This window comes from Neohortaea acidophila (genome assembly GCF_010093505.1).
Source record: "Neohortaea acidophila strain CBS 113389 unplaced genomic scaffold BDY17scaffold_9, whole genome shotgun sequence".
NCBI lineage: Eukaryota > Fungi > Ascomycota > Dothideomycetes > Mycosphaerellales > Teratosphaeriaceae > Neohortaea > Neohortaea acidophila.
In genome coordinates this window covers 983,885-999,585 of record NW_022985518.1, presented here as the reverse complement: position 1 = coordinate 999,585, position 15,701 = coordinate 983,885, and the positions used below count along the sequence as shown (strand labels likewise).

The window sequence follows — 15,701 nt, the reverse complement described above, 5'->3', positions numbered from 1 at the left end:
AAAATGAAGCACTTCCTGTTGGCACGACCCAGCCCCCGGCCGCGTTGTCCACACACAGATGTCTTTGGCGTTATCGAGTTGGCCAAGATTACCCCAGTGCATTCCCCGCGTTTTTTGGTGCGGTCTTGCTGCGAGGTACAGTAACCGACGCCCAGCCAGATAGGCCAGTCTCGGTCCGCGTGGGGTATTTTGCCGGTCCTCGATCCGTATCGCCGGCGGGTATCGTCCCCTTTACCTATTAGATAAGGCTGAAAGCTAATGTTAACTGCAGCCGGTACATATTCCGTGTTTCCGCGAATCGAGAGTGGGCCAAGAAATCACAACGACGACTCTTGCGGCTCGTAGCAGCACCGATTGAAGCATTCTTGAAGCAGCTCGTCCCGTCTTTCAGTCGAGACATCACACCAAAATTTGCCAGCCCCAACCCAACAGTCTGCTTTTCCTTCCAAACCATGTCTTCAATTCGCAAGAAGTTCGAGCTCCATGGCCGCAACTACATTGTCACTGGCGGCGCCATGGGCATTGGATTCGCAATCACCAAGGACATCTGCGAAATGGGTGGCAATGTGGCCGTAATCGATCTAAGGGAAACCCCGCTCGAGGATGTCTACGGCCTGGCGAAGACCTTCAATGTCAAGACCAGCTATCACCAAGCGGACGTCAGTGATGAGAAGAGTCTTCAGGCTGGTTTCGCCAAAGCAGTGGAGGCGCTCGGGCGCCTTGACGGCATTGTGACTGCGGCTGGCATTGCCATCGACAAGCCGTATACTGACCAGAAGTGGGAAGAGGTCAACAAAGTCATTCAGGTCAACGTGAGTGAGGTTCATGCTTGGAGAGGACAGACAGAGCACTGACACCCATCATAGAGCATAGGAACGTTTTTCTCGGGGCAGTTGGCGGTGCAGCAGATGAAGAAGCAAGGCACGCCGGGCAGCGTCGTCATGATTGCTTCCATCACCTCTCACGTTAATCTGCCCGGCTACCGAATGGCGGGCTACAACATGTCCAAGGGGGGCGTGCGGATGGTGAGCACATCTCTCCTTCCGTGTGGTCTAGCTTTCAATCTCACTTAACTCTACGCAGCTCTCCAAGGCTCTTTCGGCAGAACTGGGGCCGTCGAAGATCAGGGTGAATAGCATTTCACCGGCGTTCATCGAGACGAACCAGACGAGGACAGCTCGTGAGTACACCAGCAAAGCAGCTGGTGACCTCATGAACACTGCGCCGCCGCTTGGGAGGATTGGTACTCCGGATGAAGTTTCTCCCGCAGTCATTTACTTATTGAGCGATGCATCGGCCTATACTACAGGCGCGGATATTCTGATCAGTGGCGGCATTCACACTGGGCGTGGAGGGGATTATGATATGTGCTAGGAGATGAGTAAGGTAGGTAGAGTAGAGCGAGCATTTATGCAACCCGTCAAACCCGCACCGTCCATTGAGAAGACTACCTTACTAAGCGAATTGTTGAAAAGGTGGACGCTAAACCGAATTTGATCGTATCAGCCCCGACCCCACGCGCCGAGGTTCCGGGGGCGATAGGCCAGATCCCAGAGCGCATCTCGAAGCAGCCTGGTCCTCCAAGCACGCGACACGCGGTCGGTTTTCTGATACCCCATCATGTAGGCCGCAGAAAGATGTACAGCACAAGATGCCACGGAAGAAGGTTCCGCTCGACCAGCGCCAGCGCTCCGTGGTAGCCTGCTTACCTTGCAAAGCGGCCAAGATACGCTGCGATGCCCAAACGCCATGCGCCACTTGTTCGAAACGCGGCCGAGAGGGCGACTGCATCTATCCTGATGCGCAGGAAAGCAGCGCTAAGCGTCGGCGAGCTTCGACTTTGACGCGGGAGGAGGCAAGCAGCCCGTTGAAGAAGCGCGCTTTGGCTGCCCGGCGGGATGACGAAGCTGCAGCGGCCACCACGAATGGGAGCACGACTGAGGCTTCTGTGAGTGATGAACATGGGCCGAAGAGTCGCATGCTGCTTAGTTCGAAGCTGCAGAAAGGTGAGCAGGGACCGGTCATGAAGCACAGCATGAGGAATCTCTGACCGATGCACAGTCTATGTTGGCGAGACCGCATCTCTGTCATACTTGCAATTCCTGAGACACGTCGTCAAGCATCGCATCGGGCCGTGCAGCTTCACAGAAGGCGACTTCAACGGCTTCATGCTCGAGAACGACATCTTGAACGGCAGTCCGGATTCCACAGGCACGCTGGAGCACCATGATAGCCAGTCACTGGCACACGTATATCTGGATGCCGTATGTGTCACGCTCACCTGTGCTTTCCCATCACTGACCATCAATTAGACTAGCGGGATCCTCGACTTCTATCCGAATGCGGACGTCTTCACGTCTTTGGACGGGAGCGGCGCATCGATTGGTACAGCAGCGCACTGTTTCATTCTGGCGATTGGTGCTCAGTGCCGTGGTGGTGGTAATGCCGACCTACAGCATGCCTCTCTCCAATTCGCACAAGGCCAGCAGCTGTCTTTCCAAGGCATGCTCTGCGATCCCAGCCTCGACATGGTGCAGAACTTCCTGCATATGGCGTTCTATATGCTAGGCGCTTGCCATCGGAACGCAGCGTTTATGTATCTCGGTGTTGCTGCACAAGCAGCTGGCGCTCTCGGTTTGCATCGACCCGATCAATATCGACATCTTCCACCCGAAGAATGCAGAGCGAGGTGAGTCTTGAACATTTTTGACCAGACGAAATGATCTAAGCTGTTCCTCAGGATCCATACGTGGCACAGCGTCCGTGTTCTCGCGACCATCGTGAACTCCATCCTTGGAAGGTCGTGCAGCCTTCCGGGAATGCTCCAGCCGTATGAGCAATTCCCCACGGACGATGAATACGTCGATGTCGATGCAGTTCTACCGCGTGCATTGGCGCTCGAGTCAATATTCAAGCTTTGCCCATTCATGGACGAACTTGAAACGACGGTGTGCAAGCAAGACGCCGCCACCGCCGAGGATTTCTTGCAACGCCTGCAACAGTGGAGTAAAGCGCTCCCAGCCGAAATTCGCACTGGCAATGAACCTGTCTCGAGTCCACATGATCGAGAGCGATCTGTGGCGAGGCTACACGTTGGCTCTGTGTACTACTTCACCGTCATCCTGGTCACACGACGCTTCCTCACACTCTACCTCTTGAACGAGATTGAGAGACGGACATCGCCCGATCAGCAAAAGTCGAGACTGGACGACCGAACTTCGGCTCTAGCGCATGTATGCCTTGATGCCGCCGTCAATCTTGCGAGGGTCGCACACAACGCCATGGCCACCAATCAGATGCTGGGCAATATGTGCTTACTAAAGTTGGTCTTTGCTCTCCACTATTCTTCACGAACAATCTATAGACTGACATTGGCGCTAGGGCTTGGATCTTCGCGGCCGGCCTCCTCCTCGGTTTCTCTCTGTTCGCGCAGGGCCCTCTTTCCGATGCCGAAACCGTAGACGCATTCAACCAAAGCAAAGCCGTGCTCACCAAAATCGCCGAACTCAGCTTGCAGGCCGGCCACTACCTCGAAATCCTCTCCTCCCTCTCCGACGCCGTCGACCTCTTCCAGCGGAAAATGACAAACGAGAGAAAGCGAATGACAAGCCAATACTTAGACCAAAGCTTCACAGTTCACAGCAAGGACCCATCCAACAAGGATCTCGCTACAGCGGCTAATGTATCGCCGGACGACGTTCTTGATGATCCGGGCGCCTTGTCTAGCAGCACGATGGACTTTGGCACCAGCAATTTCGGTCTGGACGATATGGTCACCGGGAACTATGGGCTAATGTTCTCTGAGGGATTCCCTTGGCCGGCCGATGACTTGAGTTTCGACTGGCAGATCTCCGGGCTGTTCCCGACGTGAGCGAAGCCAATGATCAGACGGTACCACACTCTCGCGAGGGAACTCTTATGCACACCAAAGTGTGATGAGTGTCTCTAGTCCTCGTCCCGCGTGCGCCGTTGCAGCCAACATAACATCCAGGCAGGATCATGCCGAATGCAAGCAGCATCGCTGCAACTGGAATGCATCTAGATCTGAATAAGGAACCAGCCATTATTCGACGGATTGTCGACGAGAGTCTTGTTGAACTGCCGATGCTTTGTCCTTACCCTCAAGCTGTACCATCTTGACTCTATGTTGTCTTCAGCAATCTCCTCACTTCCCCTTGAATGGCCTCGCTCATCTCCACCGTGCCTGCCTTGCCACCCAAATCACCCGTCCGGATCTCAAGCCCACCATCCTCCCGAGTATCCAAGCACCGCTCCACCGCCTTCTCGATAATGTTCGCTTCCCGGTGCATGTTGAAACTGTACCGCAGCATCATCGCCAGACTCAGAATCTGCCCCGTGGGATTTGCCAGCCCCTTGCCGCTGATATCTGGCGCGGAGCCGTGGACTGGTTCGTAGAGTCCGACGACACCGCCAACGCTGTTCCTGCCGAGCTTGCTGTCGACGTTCCCGGGTGGTCCAGCGAGCGATGCGGAGGGCAAGAGTCCCAGCGAGCCCGTAAGACCACCGGATTCGTCAGACAGAATGTCGCCGAACGTGTTGTCCGAGACAAGCACACCGTTGAACGCAGTGGGCTTCGTGATGAACAGCAGCGCCAGACTATCCGCCAACTGATGCTTCAGCTGGATCTTGGGAAACTCCTTCTCAAACACCTCCGTCGCTATCCGTCGCCAGACGCGCGAGTTGGCCAGCACGTTCGCCTTGTCGACGCTGTACACTTGCAGCGGCGGGTCGTGCTGCATGGCCAGCGCGCCGGCGACCCGCACCACCCGCTCGATCTCGGGTCTGCTGTACTCCCACGGGTCGCAGCCGTAGTCTGCCTCTTCGATCTTCTTGCCGTAGTAGGCGCCGCCGCAGTTTTCGCGGATGAACATGAAGTCCACGCCCTTGACTACTTCTGTTTTGATGGGGGAGTAGGCTAGGAGAGCTTTGCTGGCGAATTTGCACGGGCGGAGGTTGGCGAAGATCTGCGGAGATTAGTACCGTGATGCCAGTACTCTGTGCACGTGGACAACGCACCTGCATGCGATCCCGTATCCTCAGCAGCCCGCTTTCCGGATTCGGCTGCGCAGTGCCCCATTCAGGACCGCCAGCGCTACCAAAGAAGACTGCATCCACGTTCAAGCACTTCTGCAGCACTTCCTCCGTCACGGAGTCGCCGTGCTTGTCGAGCGAGCAGCCGCCGCACAAGTCGACTTCCAACTCGAATTTCCGGCCCGTCTCTTCTGCGATGATGTTGAGCACTTTGATCGCTTCTGTCACTACTTCCGGTCCGACGTGGTCGCCGGGCAGGACGAGGATTTTGCCGCCTGAGGCGGGGGTTGTGCCGTCCGCGTTGGTTTCTGGGGCTGTCATGGTGAGGAATCGAGACTGACACGAGTTGTGTGTGGAAGGGGTTCAGGCAGGAAAGATTGTAGAAGATGTCACCGGAAAATGAAATCTATCAAAAAGTATTTGTCGGCAATGCCAATGTCCTGTCCGCGGTGACGTTGAAGCACCGCCCCGACATCGGCTGTTGAAATCCGGGGACAATTGGACGGGCAGGTGTGCCGAGGAAAAGAGCCATTGGCCCCGACGACACCTCGTCCAGTCATTGAATCGCAGACACAGGACCGGCAGCACGCGATGTGGAAGCAGCAATGGTGCTCGCTACACACCACAGCACGGCGCTGTACAGACCGCCGGAGCGCCATCATCGACATCCGTAACGCGACCTTCTACCGCCACCAATACCCATCAGCACACGATACGCAGGAGTCGAATCCGCCTCTCTTCCCCAACCTCACCTTTCAACTCTCCAATGGCGGGCAAACCACCCCACAGTTCTGGTCTGTTTTATCCCCCTCATCTCTGGCGCGCACCACTTTTCTCCGCATCCTAGCCGGACAACATATCTGCGTCCCACCTGCCGCGAGATCCTATCCCTATCTGGTGGAAACGTCCGAATCTCTCCAACATGCCATCAAGTACGTCGGATTCGACGCAGATCGAGGGAGTAATGTTGGGGGCACGAGTGTGCGAGGCGCCTACCTAAGTGCACGATACGAGAGTCGAAGGGAAGAGACTGACTTTTCCGTTCACGACTATCTCACCGGCCATACGGAACTCAATGCCCTTGAGCGCCAAATGACCGCTACAGAGCGACAGACGCTGGAAGAAGTGACGGAGCAACTTAACCTTCGCCGACTGCTCTCCATGCCCGTCTCGAATCTTAGTAATGGACAGACACGCCGGGCGCGCATTGCTAAAGCTCTCATGGGCCGGCCGCAGGTTTTGCTGCTCGATGGACCCTTCATGGGACTGGATCCGAATACGTTGGCGAATATGTCGAGGGTGCTTCGTGACTTGGCGGAGAGGCAGCAGCCTCGGCTTATCATCAGTTTGCGGCCGGAGGATGGGGTGCCGGAATGGATCAGCCATTTGGTACTTGTTAGTGAGGAAGCGAGGATCCTGGCGCAGGGGGCAAAGCAAGAGGTGTTCAATTCAAAGACCGATGCTACGAAATCTATCCTATTCACTGCTCAACTCGGGCACAATGCGAACAACATCACCAGACTCAGCCGAGATGGGTTTCCGCAAGAGTCCCCTGCGCTGAAAGCCGGCGAACCTCTGGTCGAGATGAATGGCGTCGAAGTTGCTTACGGCCAGAACGAAGCTCGCAGAGTAGTTCTCGGCGACTGGGAGCAACAAGTCAATGGAGAGCAAAGGCCCGGCCTATGGTGGAGTTTGCACCGCGGGCAACGATCCGGCATCTTTGGAGCGAATGGAAGCGGCAAAACCACAATGCTCAGCCTCATCACTTCCGACCATCCTCAAACCTACAGTCTACCCATCAAACTCTTTGGACGCTCGAGACTCCCCGCTCCGGGTGAGGCGGGCATTAGCTTGTTTGATATTCAGAAGCGAATGGGACACTCCAGTCCCGAAGTTCATGCCTTTTTCCCCAAGAGTCTGACCGTCCGGCGAGCGTTGGAATCCGCGTGGGCGGATGCGCCGATGGCTAAGCCTCGATTGGATGAGGAGGCGAATCGGCGAGTGGCTGCGTGTCTTCGCTGGTTCTCGAACGAGCTTGATCCATCATCAAAGCCCAGGAGTATGATCGACCACCTACAACATGCATCCTCAACCACCACAAACGATGTAAAAGAGCTGGAGCAGGAGCACAGACGCCTGACGCAAGATGACAAGGACCTAGCTTGGGCCAAGGACCTCCGTTTCGGCGAGCTGAGCTTCTCCAACCAACGGCTCCTTCTCTTCCTCCGCGCAATCGTCGCCAGTCCAGACCTCGTAATCCTCGACGAAGCGCTCAGCGGCATTGACGAAGCCACACGCGACAAAGCCCTACTCTTCCTCTCGCAGGGTGAGACAGTCGCCGCAGTCGTTGACGGAGTTGCGCAGCCTAGTGTCTTGACGCAGCTGGACATGGTCGTTCACAGCGGTCTCTCCCCCGACCAAGCCCTTCTTGTCATCAGTCACTCGAAAGAGGATGTACCGGGGTGTGTGAGGGAATGGATCTGTCTGCCTGAGCCTGGAGAAGGCCGCATTCCGAGGACTGGCAAGCTTTCAGGGCCACTGGAGCTCAATCCGCAAGGCTGGGGCGAGATCTGGGGAGAACGCTTACCAGCGTGACAAACATGACCGCCGCCCTTCGAACGAAACCCGTGCTAAGGTCGGCAATACGGTAGAGGGTCCGTCGATGGCTTATTCTCCTCGGAATCATACCGCGAGGCTTCCGAAGTCTTGAAAAACGTCTCGACCATTGGGCAAAGCGAAGAAGTGACCATCTCCAGCCGGCGAACATGCGCCGATATCGCCTCGAGACACCCATCGCACCACCTGGTCTCCTCCTCGACTCCGGCAGAGTGGAAGAAGGATCTTGCCGTGTAGACAAATGCGTACAGGAACTTGACGGCCGTGAGCGGCCGCTGGCTGTAAAAGTGGACGTGCTGGCAGCTCTCGTACGCGGAGAGGTATGCTCTATGCTCCACCTCGGCTTTTGACACGCCCGTCCAGTCCGCTGCCAGACCGTGGTGGTCCATGCCGCGGCAGATAATTTTTAGAAGGGCGCAGTCGTTGTTCAGACTTCCGTGGCGAGTGATGGCGCTGTTGAATCCGTACTGAGGACTCTTGAACTGGTAATGCTCTCGGACGAAAGAGGTGCGCAGGAGATATCGGTGTTCTTCGAGCGACATGTCGAAGGAGTCGAGATGGGTGTTGCGAATCATCGGACCGCAGGCCGCGGCTTCGCTGTCGTACACTGCCGCACGAATGCAGTACTTCTGGATGAAGTTTGTGTGGCGCACGAGGGAAGCCAGGTCCTCTAAGCGCTCTGGCGTCACTGTCCCTTCTTCAGCAACGAACTCGTCGGCCATACGACAAAGGCCGGGCAGAGAGCCGAATAAATCTCGGGGAATGTTGCGCTCAGGCACGGCGGTGGGGATGCGCTCTAAAGAGCCTGGCTGGGCGTGCCACCATTCCACCCGCTTTTCAGTCTTGGGTGGTAACCAGCCAGTGACCTGGTAAATTGCTGTGTCCTCATTCAGCAACATACGAGGCACCTTTGCCCACGATGGCTTTTCAAAGATCATCTCTTGACGACGGGCGATGGAAACGACATTCGCTTGGAATTGCAGCTGTCGCAGGAGGACGTCGTTCATTTCAGTCCTCCCGCTGCCGAGCACGGCTGGCCCGTACTTGGCCATGAACTGGATCGCTCCCTCAAGATGAACAGCGGATTGGCGGAGGAAGACTTCCGAATCGCCTGGGATTGCAGGCATGATGCTGATCAACATGATGACCATGATGATGGTCTGCGAGCTCTCGATGGGCTTGTCACTGTCATGAGTGGCAACAGCATGGTGCAGCATCGCCAGAATCTGGCCACGGGATCTAGAGGCCAGCGCAATGGCATCGCTTTGCTTTGACCTGCCCGCCAGATGCGTGAGGCATATACTCTCGATCGCGTACCGGATTAGCGGTGTCGAGAGATTCATACTGGCCCAGAGATGCGGCAGCGATGTGCGCGCCATATGTCCGATAGCTGGGGCCGCAGGGGTTGGATCTGGAAACCGGTCTTCGAGGTATTTGGCCAGGAGTTGTGTGCGGTTGGCCGCTCGGCCGCTGACTGGACTCGCGACTCGATCTTCCAGCATCCACTGTACCAGCTGGTCGCACTCGAAGGCTCGCGGCTCGGCCGTGGTAACTGGACGAGTAGTGCGAATGACTACAGCCTTGTCTGTGGGCGGGGTGAAGTTCAGCTCCCACGAACTGTAACCCGGACATACGAGACCAGACCGAGTACATCTCATGCAGCACGGTCGCGTACCATCGCATTTCGTCTTGCGCGCTCTGTGGCGAATTGGTCAACAAAGACGAACTCGTGGCTCGGGAACATATACTCACCGGCAAGTCTTACAGTAATCATGGCTGGGCTTGAGTACTACAACGCGCTTCCGTCTTGCTTGACTGCTCGCTGTCAATGCCTTGCTGGCTGGATTATTCATGGTTCGGATCTACGGCCGACGTGCGTGATATCGAACGGTGATAGTGAGGCTGGCGACCGTGGATATTAGGCTGCGGTATATCTCGATCGTCGACCACGGGGTTGGAATGCATTCTTCTAAAACTCATCGACAATGATTCGATTTCAGGCGCAGAAAAAGCGCGAAGTCCCAAGATCGCTGAATACATGGAAATCATTTCAAATCCTACGCATCGGTCGGTTGTCCGTGCCCAGCATGTTACAATATCATGACTAAATCGTCCAGCTCTCGATCGAAGCCTGGCGTCACGCTCGGCTGCAGCTTGGCAGCAATCCTGACACGTGAAGCCCAACACAAGGCTGACTAAGGGCCATCTAGCCGGGGAGTGCTCGTGCACCGCAGTCGCAGTTGCCTAAGCCGAGCCTAGCGCGTCAAGCTCTCCTTCCCGAGGCTATACCACAGCCCGTCTCACACTTTCTCGACCTTTAAGATATCTCAATGCCCGGGGCATGGCGCTGTAGACCAGCTTAATCACACCTTTTCCCTCCCTCCCCACGATTCCAGCCAGTATGAGAGTAGCAAGTGCGGCGACCTCGACGTCGCTGAGGCTGGCGTATGGCGCCATGGCTGGCCCCAGTGCGCGGAGGTCCTTTGCGACCACCTCACGTTTCATGAAGGCCTATGGCTTCATTGGATTGGGGAGAATGGGTGAGCACTTCCTTTTACCACCTCCAGACTCGCATCTGTGACTGACATGCGACTTCCAGGCTGGCCCATGGCCAAGAATCTCCGCGCCAAAATCGGCAAGTCCGATACCCTCATCGTGTACGATGTGTCCTCGGACGCGGTGCAAAAGTTGCAGAAAGAGGCGGACGGCGAGGTCGAGGCGGCCAAGAGCGTGCGAGAAGTCGCGGAGAAGGCGGTGAGTGCTGCGTATTCCCAAAAGTCCTGCTGCGCTGCTTCACCTTTTCCATGATGATACTCTTTTTGTCCTATCTATGATCTAAGTTGGCGGCGTGCGTTTGCGCGTCGTTGCTGTGATTACACCATTACATAGCCAATCCTCTGATGTCCGCCTCTGGCTGTCCTGCTTACTTCGATGGAGTCGTGAGGATGAACATGGCTGATCGTGAAACACCAGGAAACAATCCTCACAGCCCTCCCCGAACCCCACCACGTGCAAAAAGTCTACTCGGAAATGCTAGAGCCCGCAACCCTCCGCACCGAAGCGCCAAACAAAAACGAACGGCTCCTGATCGACTGCAGCACCATTGACCCCAAGACCTCGGAAGAAGTGACGGAGAAGGTGCTCAGCAGCGGCGCCGGCAAGTTCTGCGACGCACCCATGTCCGGCGGCGTCGTGGGCGCCACCAACGCTACGCTGGCCTTCATGGTCGGCTGTCCGGACGAGATGGTTGACCGCGTCAAGGAAGTGCTCGGCCTCCTTGGCCGTCGAGTCATTCATATGGGTCCGCCGACCAGCGGACTCAAGGGCAAGCTCGCGAACAACTACCTCCTCGCCCTCAACAACATCGCGACGTGCGAAGCGATGAACATGGGCATCAAGTGGGGTCTCGACGGCAAGGTACTGGCGGAGTTGATCAACAACGCCACGGGCAAGTGCTGGCCCAGCGAATCGAACAACCCCGTCCCGGGTGTGCTTGAGGTCGCGCCGGCCAATCGGGACTACGAGGGTGGCTTCGGGACGGCACTCATGGCGAAGGATCTGGGGCTGGCGTTGACGGCTCTCGAGCAGGCGGATCTTAAGCCTGTGTTGGGCCAGCATGCGCAGGAAGTGTACAAGGCTGTACAGCAGGATGACAAGTGCAAGAACCGGGATTTCTCGGTTGTCTATCGATGGTTGGGAGGGAAGGAGTGATTCGATGTGCTTCTGAGATAGTCTGTGACCATGTATGAAGATGTAAACCGACATCTATCTGCGCTCGACAATGTCGACAGAGACCTCACATCAGAGTCTCGCCGCCTCTTCAGCAGGCACAACACCAGTCCTACACGCGCAAGACGCAGTAACAACCACATCCGCCGTCGCCGCCGTCAAATCCAACAACTTCTTCACAATCCGCGCCTCCCCCTCCCTCCCCAACTTCCCCAAACACTCATGTAACCCATGCAACGCCCACACATTATTCGGATGCTGCAGCGCGCGCGGCAACGTATCGTCCAGCCCCAGATCCGCCGTGTACACCCCCGCCGCCTCCTTCACGCGTCCTTGCTCGAGGAGCAGTGCGCCGTACGCGTGCCGCGGCGGCTGCATCCAGCCCCACGGTTCGTCGTAGGGGAGGTTATCGCTTAGGTGGATGGCGTGGCGGAGGTGTTGGAAGGCGAGGTCGTGGTTGCCGCGGCGGTACTCGAGTTCGCCGTCGAGCATGGCGCTTCCGACGGCGAGGATGTCGGTGCAGGTGTTGTTGAAGACTGTGCGGCTGGCGGGGACGGCTTGTGCTGCGGCGCGGAAGAGCGCGCGTTGCTCTTCTGCTTCTTGGACGCGGTTGAGGGCGGAGAGCGCGATGCCTTTTGCGTAGTGCGTCATTGCTGTTGTTGTGGCGTAGAGCACTTCGTCCTGCGGTAATGGGAGGGCGAGAATGTCGTTCCACTTGCCGAAGCGAACGAGCACGTGGAAGCGCATAGGGAAGAAGCCTTCGAGCCAGTCGGCCATGGGCGGGGATTCGATTCGAAGCAGGTCAGGAGGGAGCGAGGCTTCGAGCATACGGGCCGTTTGCAGCGCAATGCCGTACTGCCCGGCAAACATGGCGCCGTAGATGCGGAAGTGGTAGTTGTGGGAGCGGTAGAGGGAGTAGAAGTTCAGCGCGCCGGCGCGGGCGAGCCAGCGTTCGTCGGCGCGGATGGCGTCGGCGTTGGAGGCGATGACGCGGCGGTAGTCGCCGCACAGGACGTCGAGGTGGGTGGGCATGTGTTGCAAGTGGCCGCCGTCAGGCACCAGGCCGCGGAGGCTGTCTGCTGCCGGGAGAGCGAGTTCGGGGGCGCTCGACATCTCCATCAGGTGGATGTACAGATGGAGGAGACCGGGGTGCTCATGGCCGCCGTTCTGCGCAATGGCACGCTCGAGGATGCCCCTGGCCTCGAGCGTACGCGCGCCTTCTGCTGGCTTGCCTGTGCGTAGGTCCCATAAGCCCCACGGGGTGAGGTTCATCAGGGAGTCGGCGTAGAGAGCGGCGACATCCAAGTCGTCGGAGAACTGTTCGTAGACTTCCGCCATGGCGCGCGCATAGTCTTGATTCCATTGCGATCGGTCGGTCCCAGCATTCGGTTGATATCGCCATTGTACAGCGTCCAGAAGAGCCACTTCCACCGGCGTGCCATTCGATCCACTCTCGTGCTTTTTCGCGGTCTGAACAGCCTCCACCGCTTTGCTCAAATTCCTCTCGACCTCATCTGCATCGAAGACTTCCCACGGCTTGTTGTAATTTGGCCCAACGGTGTATGCAACACCCCAGTACGCAAGCAAGCAGTGCGGGTCCTCTGCGATCGCCTTCTCAAAGCACACAGTCGCTTCTTCGTGGTTGAAAGCGTAGCTCCAGACCAAACCTCTGTCGAACCATTTCTGCGCCGCTGGGTTGGCTGTGCTTACTCTGCGAGTGTATCTTCCGAGATCGAAATAGTCTTCATTATCAGTTTTGTGAGACATTGTTCAGTGTTTGTTCGTCAGGAGTGACAGGAGTGTATGAGCGAATGTGGTTTGCGGGGGGGCCATTGTATTGCGTGATGGAGTGACGTTGCGGGGGTTTGTCAAAAGTCGAGACAAGGGCCACAGCCTGATCGCCATATGCCTGGGCATTGCAACGTCGGGATCAAGTACATGATCGAGATGTGTAGGAGATAAGCCTCTACTCTGAGATTGCATTTATCATTCAACATCCTCCGACTAGTACCGTTGTGCTCCATCTCGCACGAACATCAAAGATCAACACAGCAACGTCTAACCGTACTGCACCTGCAATGCTCCGCTCACACGTCTCATAACACGCTCCGGCAACTCATTCTCATATCTGCATCGACATCAGTGACACGTTGCGAAACAAAGTTGGAAAGAAGACTTACACCATTCGACACCACTCCGCCACCACCATCCGCGTCATGGCAGGATCGATCAACTCCTCGATGCTGAAGTGGTTGGCCGTGCGCACAGGATTGATCAGCCGTTTGTACATCGTGGTCAGCTCCTCGAGTCGTTTCTGCTTCGCTTCCAGGCCTTGCTCCTTTTCGATCTGTTTGAGTTCTCCGGAGTGGCCGACTTCTACTCCGCCTTCGAGGGGGAGACTGCCCCATTCACCTGACCGCAATGATTAGAAACATCAACCAGGAGAACGAGGATTGTTTGCCACATACCACTCGGCCAGGCAACTCTCAACCTAGGCTCTCGGCAATCCACCATCACCCCTCCCGCGACTCCATACACCTTGCGGACAATGACGTTGAACAGCGGCATCGTAGTCGTATAATACGCCTTGGTGAGCTCCACTCCCCATCTCATCGTCGCCGTCCTCTCCGCCACAGTGCCAATAGCATACCCAGGCACATCGACAAACTGCAACACGGGCAAATTGAAGACATCGCAGAACTTCAGATGGCGCGTGATCTTCTGCGAGCCGGCTGCATCCAGCGCCCCGGTCGCCACTTCGGCGTTGTTCGCGATGATGCCAACCGGTTTGCCGCCGAGTCTTGCTAGCCCGATGATCGCCGTCCGTCCCCATAGCGCTCCGATTTCGAACCATGAACCTTCGTCCACGACGGTAGAGATGATCTTTCGCGGATTGTACATCCTCTCTCGTTTCCGTGGCACAATGGAGCGAAGTTCAGGCGACTCGCGATCGACGGGATCATTGCAAGTGACTTCGGGAGGGATTCTCGTCCCGCAATTCGGGAGGTACTCCAGCACCGTGCGAATCTGCTCAAAAGCCTCGGCTTCCGTCTCGGCGTAGTTGTCAATGGTGCCGTTGGTGCAGTGCATCGCCGGCCCGCCGAGTTCGGTGAAAGACAGGCCTTCTTCGAAGGTGGCGCCTGCGACGACTTTCGGGCCCGCATTGAAGAGCGAGCCTACGTCTGCTGCCATGACGGAGAAGTGGCAGCTGACGATTCGTGCGGCTCCGAGACCTATTGCGGGCCCGAGCACGGCGCCGAGGTTGGGGATGCCCATGTTTAATTGTTTCGTCACGAGGTCTGTGTTGCGTGTTAGTATGCACGGCTGTTGAACGGGGAGAGTAAGCTTTACCGAAGCCCTGCATGGGAGGGACGTAAGAGTAGCCCTAGTAGGATTGTTAGTATACTTGAACCCGGCCTCGATGGGGGGACCTGGTGGTCGAACTTGTTTCTGAATCGAAGAGACGGATCCGCCTCCTGATGAACCATCGCAGAGTTTGATCATAGGGAGTTTCAGCGCAATGGCCATCTTCTCCGTGTATAGCGTCTTCTCCATGAGGTGACCTGGCCTAATCAGTACATATTCCTCGGCGATGACACCAGTCGAGTCACGTACCATCCTGATGACCCGCGCGAAGAGAGAAGTCGTCAGCAGTAAACACAATCTGGCGCCCCCGCAGTTTTCCAAAACCTTGGAGGTTGTTGAACGGGGTGTATTCTTCCTGAAGCCACGGATCAATACAACATCACATGGGAAACAACTCAACACTCACCGGCTCCTCTCGAATCCCCTCAATCAACTTCCACTTCACCTTGCCCGACACACTCCCGATCTCCCGAAAAGACTTCTTGTCCAAGAGCAAAGCAATGCGCTCCCTTACGTGCAACTTGCCGCTTTCCTTCTGTCGCCTGTAACCCGGATGGTCTGAACTGGGGTTGCGCGCCCACTTTCGCATCGTGTCCATCTGACCAAGGAGGTCGGAGTAATCCGCGGGCAAGTCATCCTTCTTGCCTGCGCGCTTACGTCGGCCTGAAGTCGATTTGGAGTCCTTGGATGACGAGTCGTTGGATGAGGAGAGGTGGTCGTTGATCTGGCCTGCTCGGGACGATGCCTGCTGCGATTGCGATTGTTGGCTGGATGTGGCCTTGCGGGCGCTGCTATCATCCGGCATGGCTCTTCCTGCGCATGTTACAGCACCGTCGTTCTTTGCGCGTCTGCAGGCGCGTTGTTGATGTATATAGCCTTTGAACACCACCAGCCGCAGCCCCTCAGTCAAACCTCGGCCCTCCTCTTTCCCAAACGAG

At 56.7% G+C, this 15,701-nt stretch overlaps 8 protein-coding genes across 8 annotated transcripts; 4 read left to right on the top strand and 4 right to left on the bottom strand.

Moving 5' to 3' along the window:
* Positions 1-452: 452 nt before the first annotated feature.
* Positions 453-1,374, top strand: BDY17DRAFT_255375 (uncharacterized protein; the record flags this gene model as incomplete). The annotated part of the gene is made up of 3 exons (XM_033731527.1): positions 453-812; positions 867-1,025; positions 1,084-1,374. The coding sequence occupies 3 exons, from the start codon at positions 453-455 to the stop codon at positions 1,372-1,374; spliced, it is 810 nt and encodes a 269-aa protein (XP_033587406.1).
* A 277-nt stretch (positions 1,375-1,651) lies between these two features.
* BDY17DRAFT_326709 (uncharacterized protein) lies at positions 1,652-3,871 on the top strand (the record flags this gene model as incomplete). The annotated part of the gene is made up of 5 exons (XM_033737556.1): positions 1,652-2,006; positions 2,062-2,264; positions 2,313-2,689; positions 2,741-3,322; positions 3,382-3,871. The coding sequence occupies 5 exons, from the start codon at positions 1,652-1,654 to the stop codon at positions 3,869-3,871; spliced, it is 2,007 nt and encodes a 668-aa protein (XP_033587405.1).
* A 271-nt stretch (positions 3,872-4,142) lies between these two features.
* On the bottom strand, positions 4,143-5,373 carry BDY17DRAFT_255642 (Isopropylmalate dehydrogenase-like domain-containing protein; the record flags this gene model as incomplete). The annotated part of the gene is made up of 2 exons (XM_033731545.1): positions 4,143-4,985; positions 5,038-5,373. The coding sequence occupies 2 exons, from the start codon at positions 5,371-5,373 to the stop codon at positions 4,143-4,145; spliced, it is 1,179 nt and encodes a 392-aa protein (XP_033587404.1).
* Positions 5,374-5,643: 270 nt separating this feature from the next.
* On the top strand, positions 5,644-7,647 carry BDY17DRAFT_318398 (ABC transporter domain-containing protein; the record flags this gene model as incomplete). The annotated part of the gene is made up of 3 exons (XM_033736185.1): positions 5,644-5,660; positions 5,706-7,073; positions 7,248-7,647. 3 exons carry the CDS (start codon positions 5,644-5,646, stop codon positions 7,645-7,647), a joined length of 1,785 nt encoding a protein of 594 aa, XP_033587403.1.
* A 35-nt stretch (positions 7,648-7,682) lies between these two features.
* On the bottom strand, positions 7,683-9,442 carry BDY17DRAFT_326706 (uncharacterized protein; the record flags this gene model as incomplete). The annotated part of the gene is made up of 3 exons (XM_033737555.1): positions 7,683-9,220; positions 9,303-9,366; positions 9,434-9,442. The coding sequence occupies 3 exons, from the start codon at positions 9,440-9,442 to the stop codon at positions 7,683-7,685; spliced, it is 1,611 nt and encodes a 536-aa protein (XP_033587402.1).
* A 521-nt stretch (positions 9,443-9,963) lies between these two features.
* BDY17DRAFT_302472 (NAD binding domain of 6-phosphogluconate dehydrogenase-domain-containing protein) lies at positions 9,964-11,603 on the top strand. The gene is made up of 3 exons (XM_033734422.1): positions 9,964-10,208; positions 10,268-10,422; positions 10,642-11,603. The coding sequence occupies exons 1-3, from the start codon at positions 10,070-10,072 to the stop codon at positions 11,377-11,379; spliced, it is 1,032 nt and encodes a 343-aa protein (XP_033587401.1). The 5' UTR covers positions 9,964-10,069; the 3' UTR covers positions 11,380-11,603.
* BDY17DRAFT_318396 (TPR domain protein) lies at positions 11,470-13,164 on the bottom strand (the record flags this gene model as incomplete). Its single annotated transcript, XM_033736184.1, has 1 exon — positions 11,470-13,164. The coding sequence occupies one exon, from the start codon at positions 13,162-13,164 to the stop codon at positions 11,470-11,472; it is 1,695 nt and encodes a 564-aa protein (XP_033587400.1).
* Positions 13,165-13,308: 144 nt separating this feature from the next.
* BDY17DRAFT_302468 (carboxyl transferase) lies at positions 13,309-15,681 on the bottom strand. The gene is made up of 7 exons (XM_033734421.1): positions 15,170-15,681; positions 15,013-15,118; positions 14,842-14,960; positions 14,749-14,782; positions 13,866-14,696; positions 13,578-13,809; positions 13,309-13,525 (listed from the first exon to the last, which is right to left on the bottom strand). Exons 1-7 carry the CDS (start codon positions 15,566-15,568, stop codon positions 13,456-13,458), a joined length of 1,791 nt encoding a protein of 596 aa, XP_033587399.1. The 5' UTR covers positions 15,569-15,681; the 3' UTR covers positions 13,309-13,455.
* Positions 15,682-15,701: the final 20 nt, after the last annotated feature.

Bases quoted from the DNA above. Each gene is read 5' to 3' on its own strand.
- BDY17DRAFT_302468 (XM_033734421.1), bottom strand. From the start codon at position 15,568: ATGCCGGATGATAGCAGCGCCCGCAAGGCCACATCCAGCCAACAATCG. The intron at 14,961-15,012 runs GTACGTGACTCG...TGATTAGGCCAG, and splicing joins TCGCGCGGGTCATCAGGATG to GTCACCTCATGGAGAAGACG. The intron at 13,810-13,865 runs GTATGTGGCAAA...CATTGCGGTCAG, and splicing joins GAGAGTTGCCTGGCCGAGTG to GTGAATGGGGCAGTCTCCCC.
- BDY17DRAFT_302472 (XM_033734422.1), top strand. From the start codon at position 10,070: ATGAGAGTAGCAAGTGCGGCGACCTCGACGTCGCTGAGGCTGGCGTAT. The intron at 10,209-10,267 runs GTGAGCACTTCC...TGCGACTTCCAG, and splicing joins CATTGGATTGGGGAGAATGG to GCTGGCCCATGGCCAAGAAT. The intron at 10,423-10,641 runs GTGAGTGCTGCG...GTGAAACACCAG, and splicing joins GAGAAGTCGCGGAGAAGGCG to GAAACAATCCTCACAGCCCT.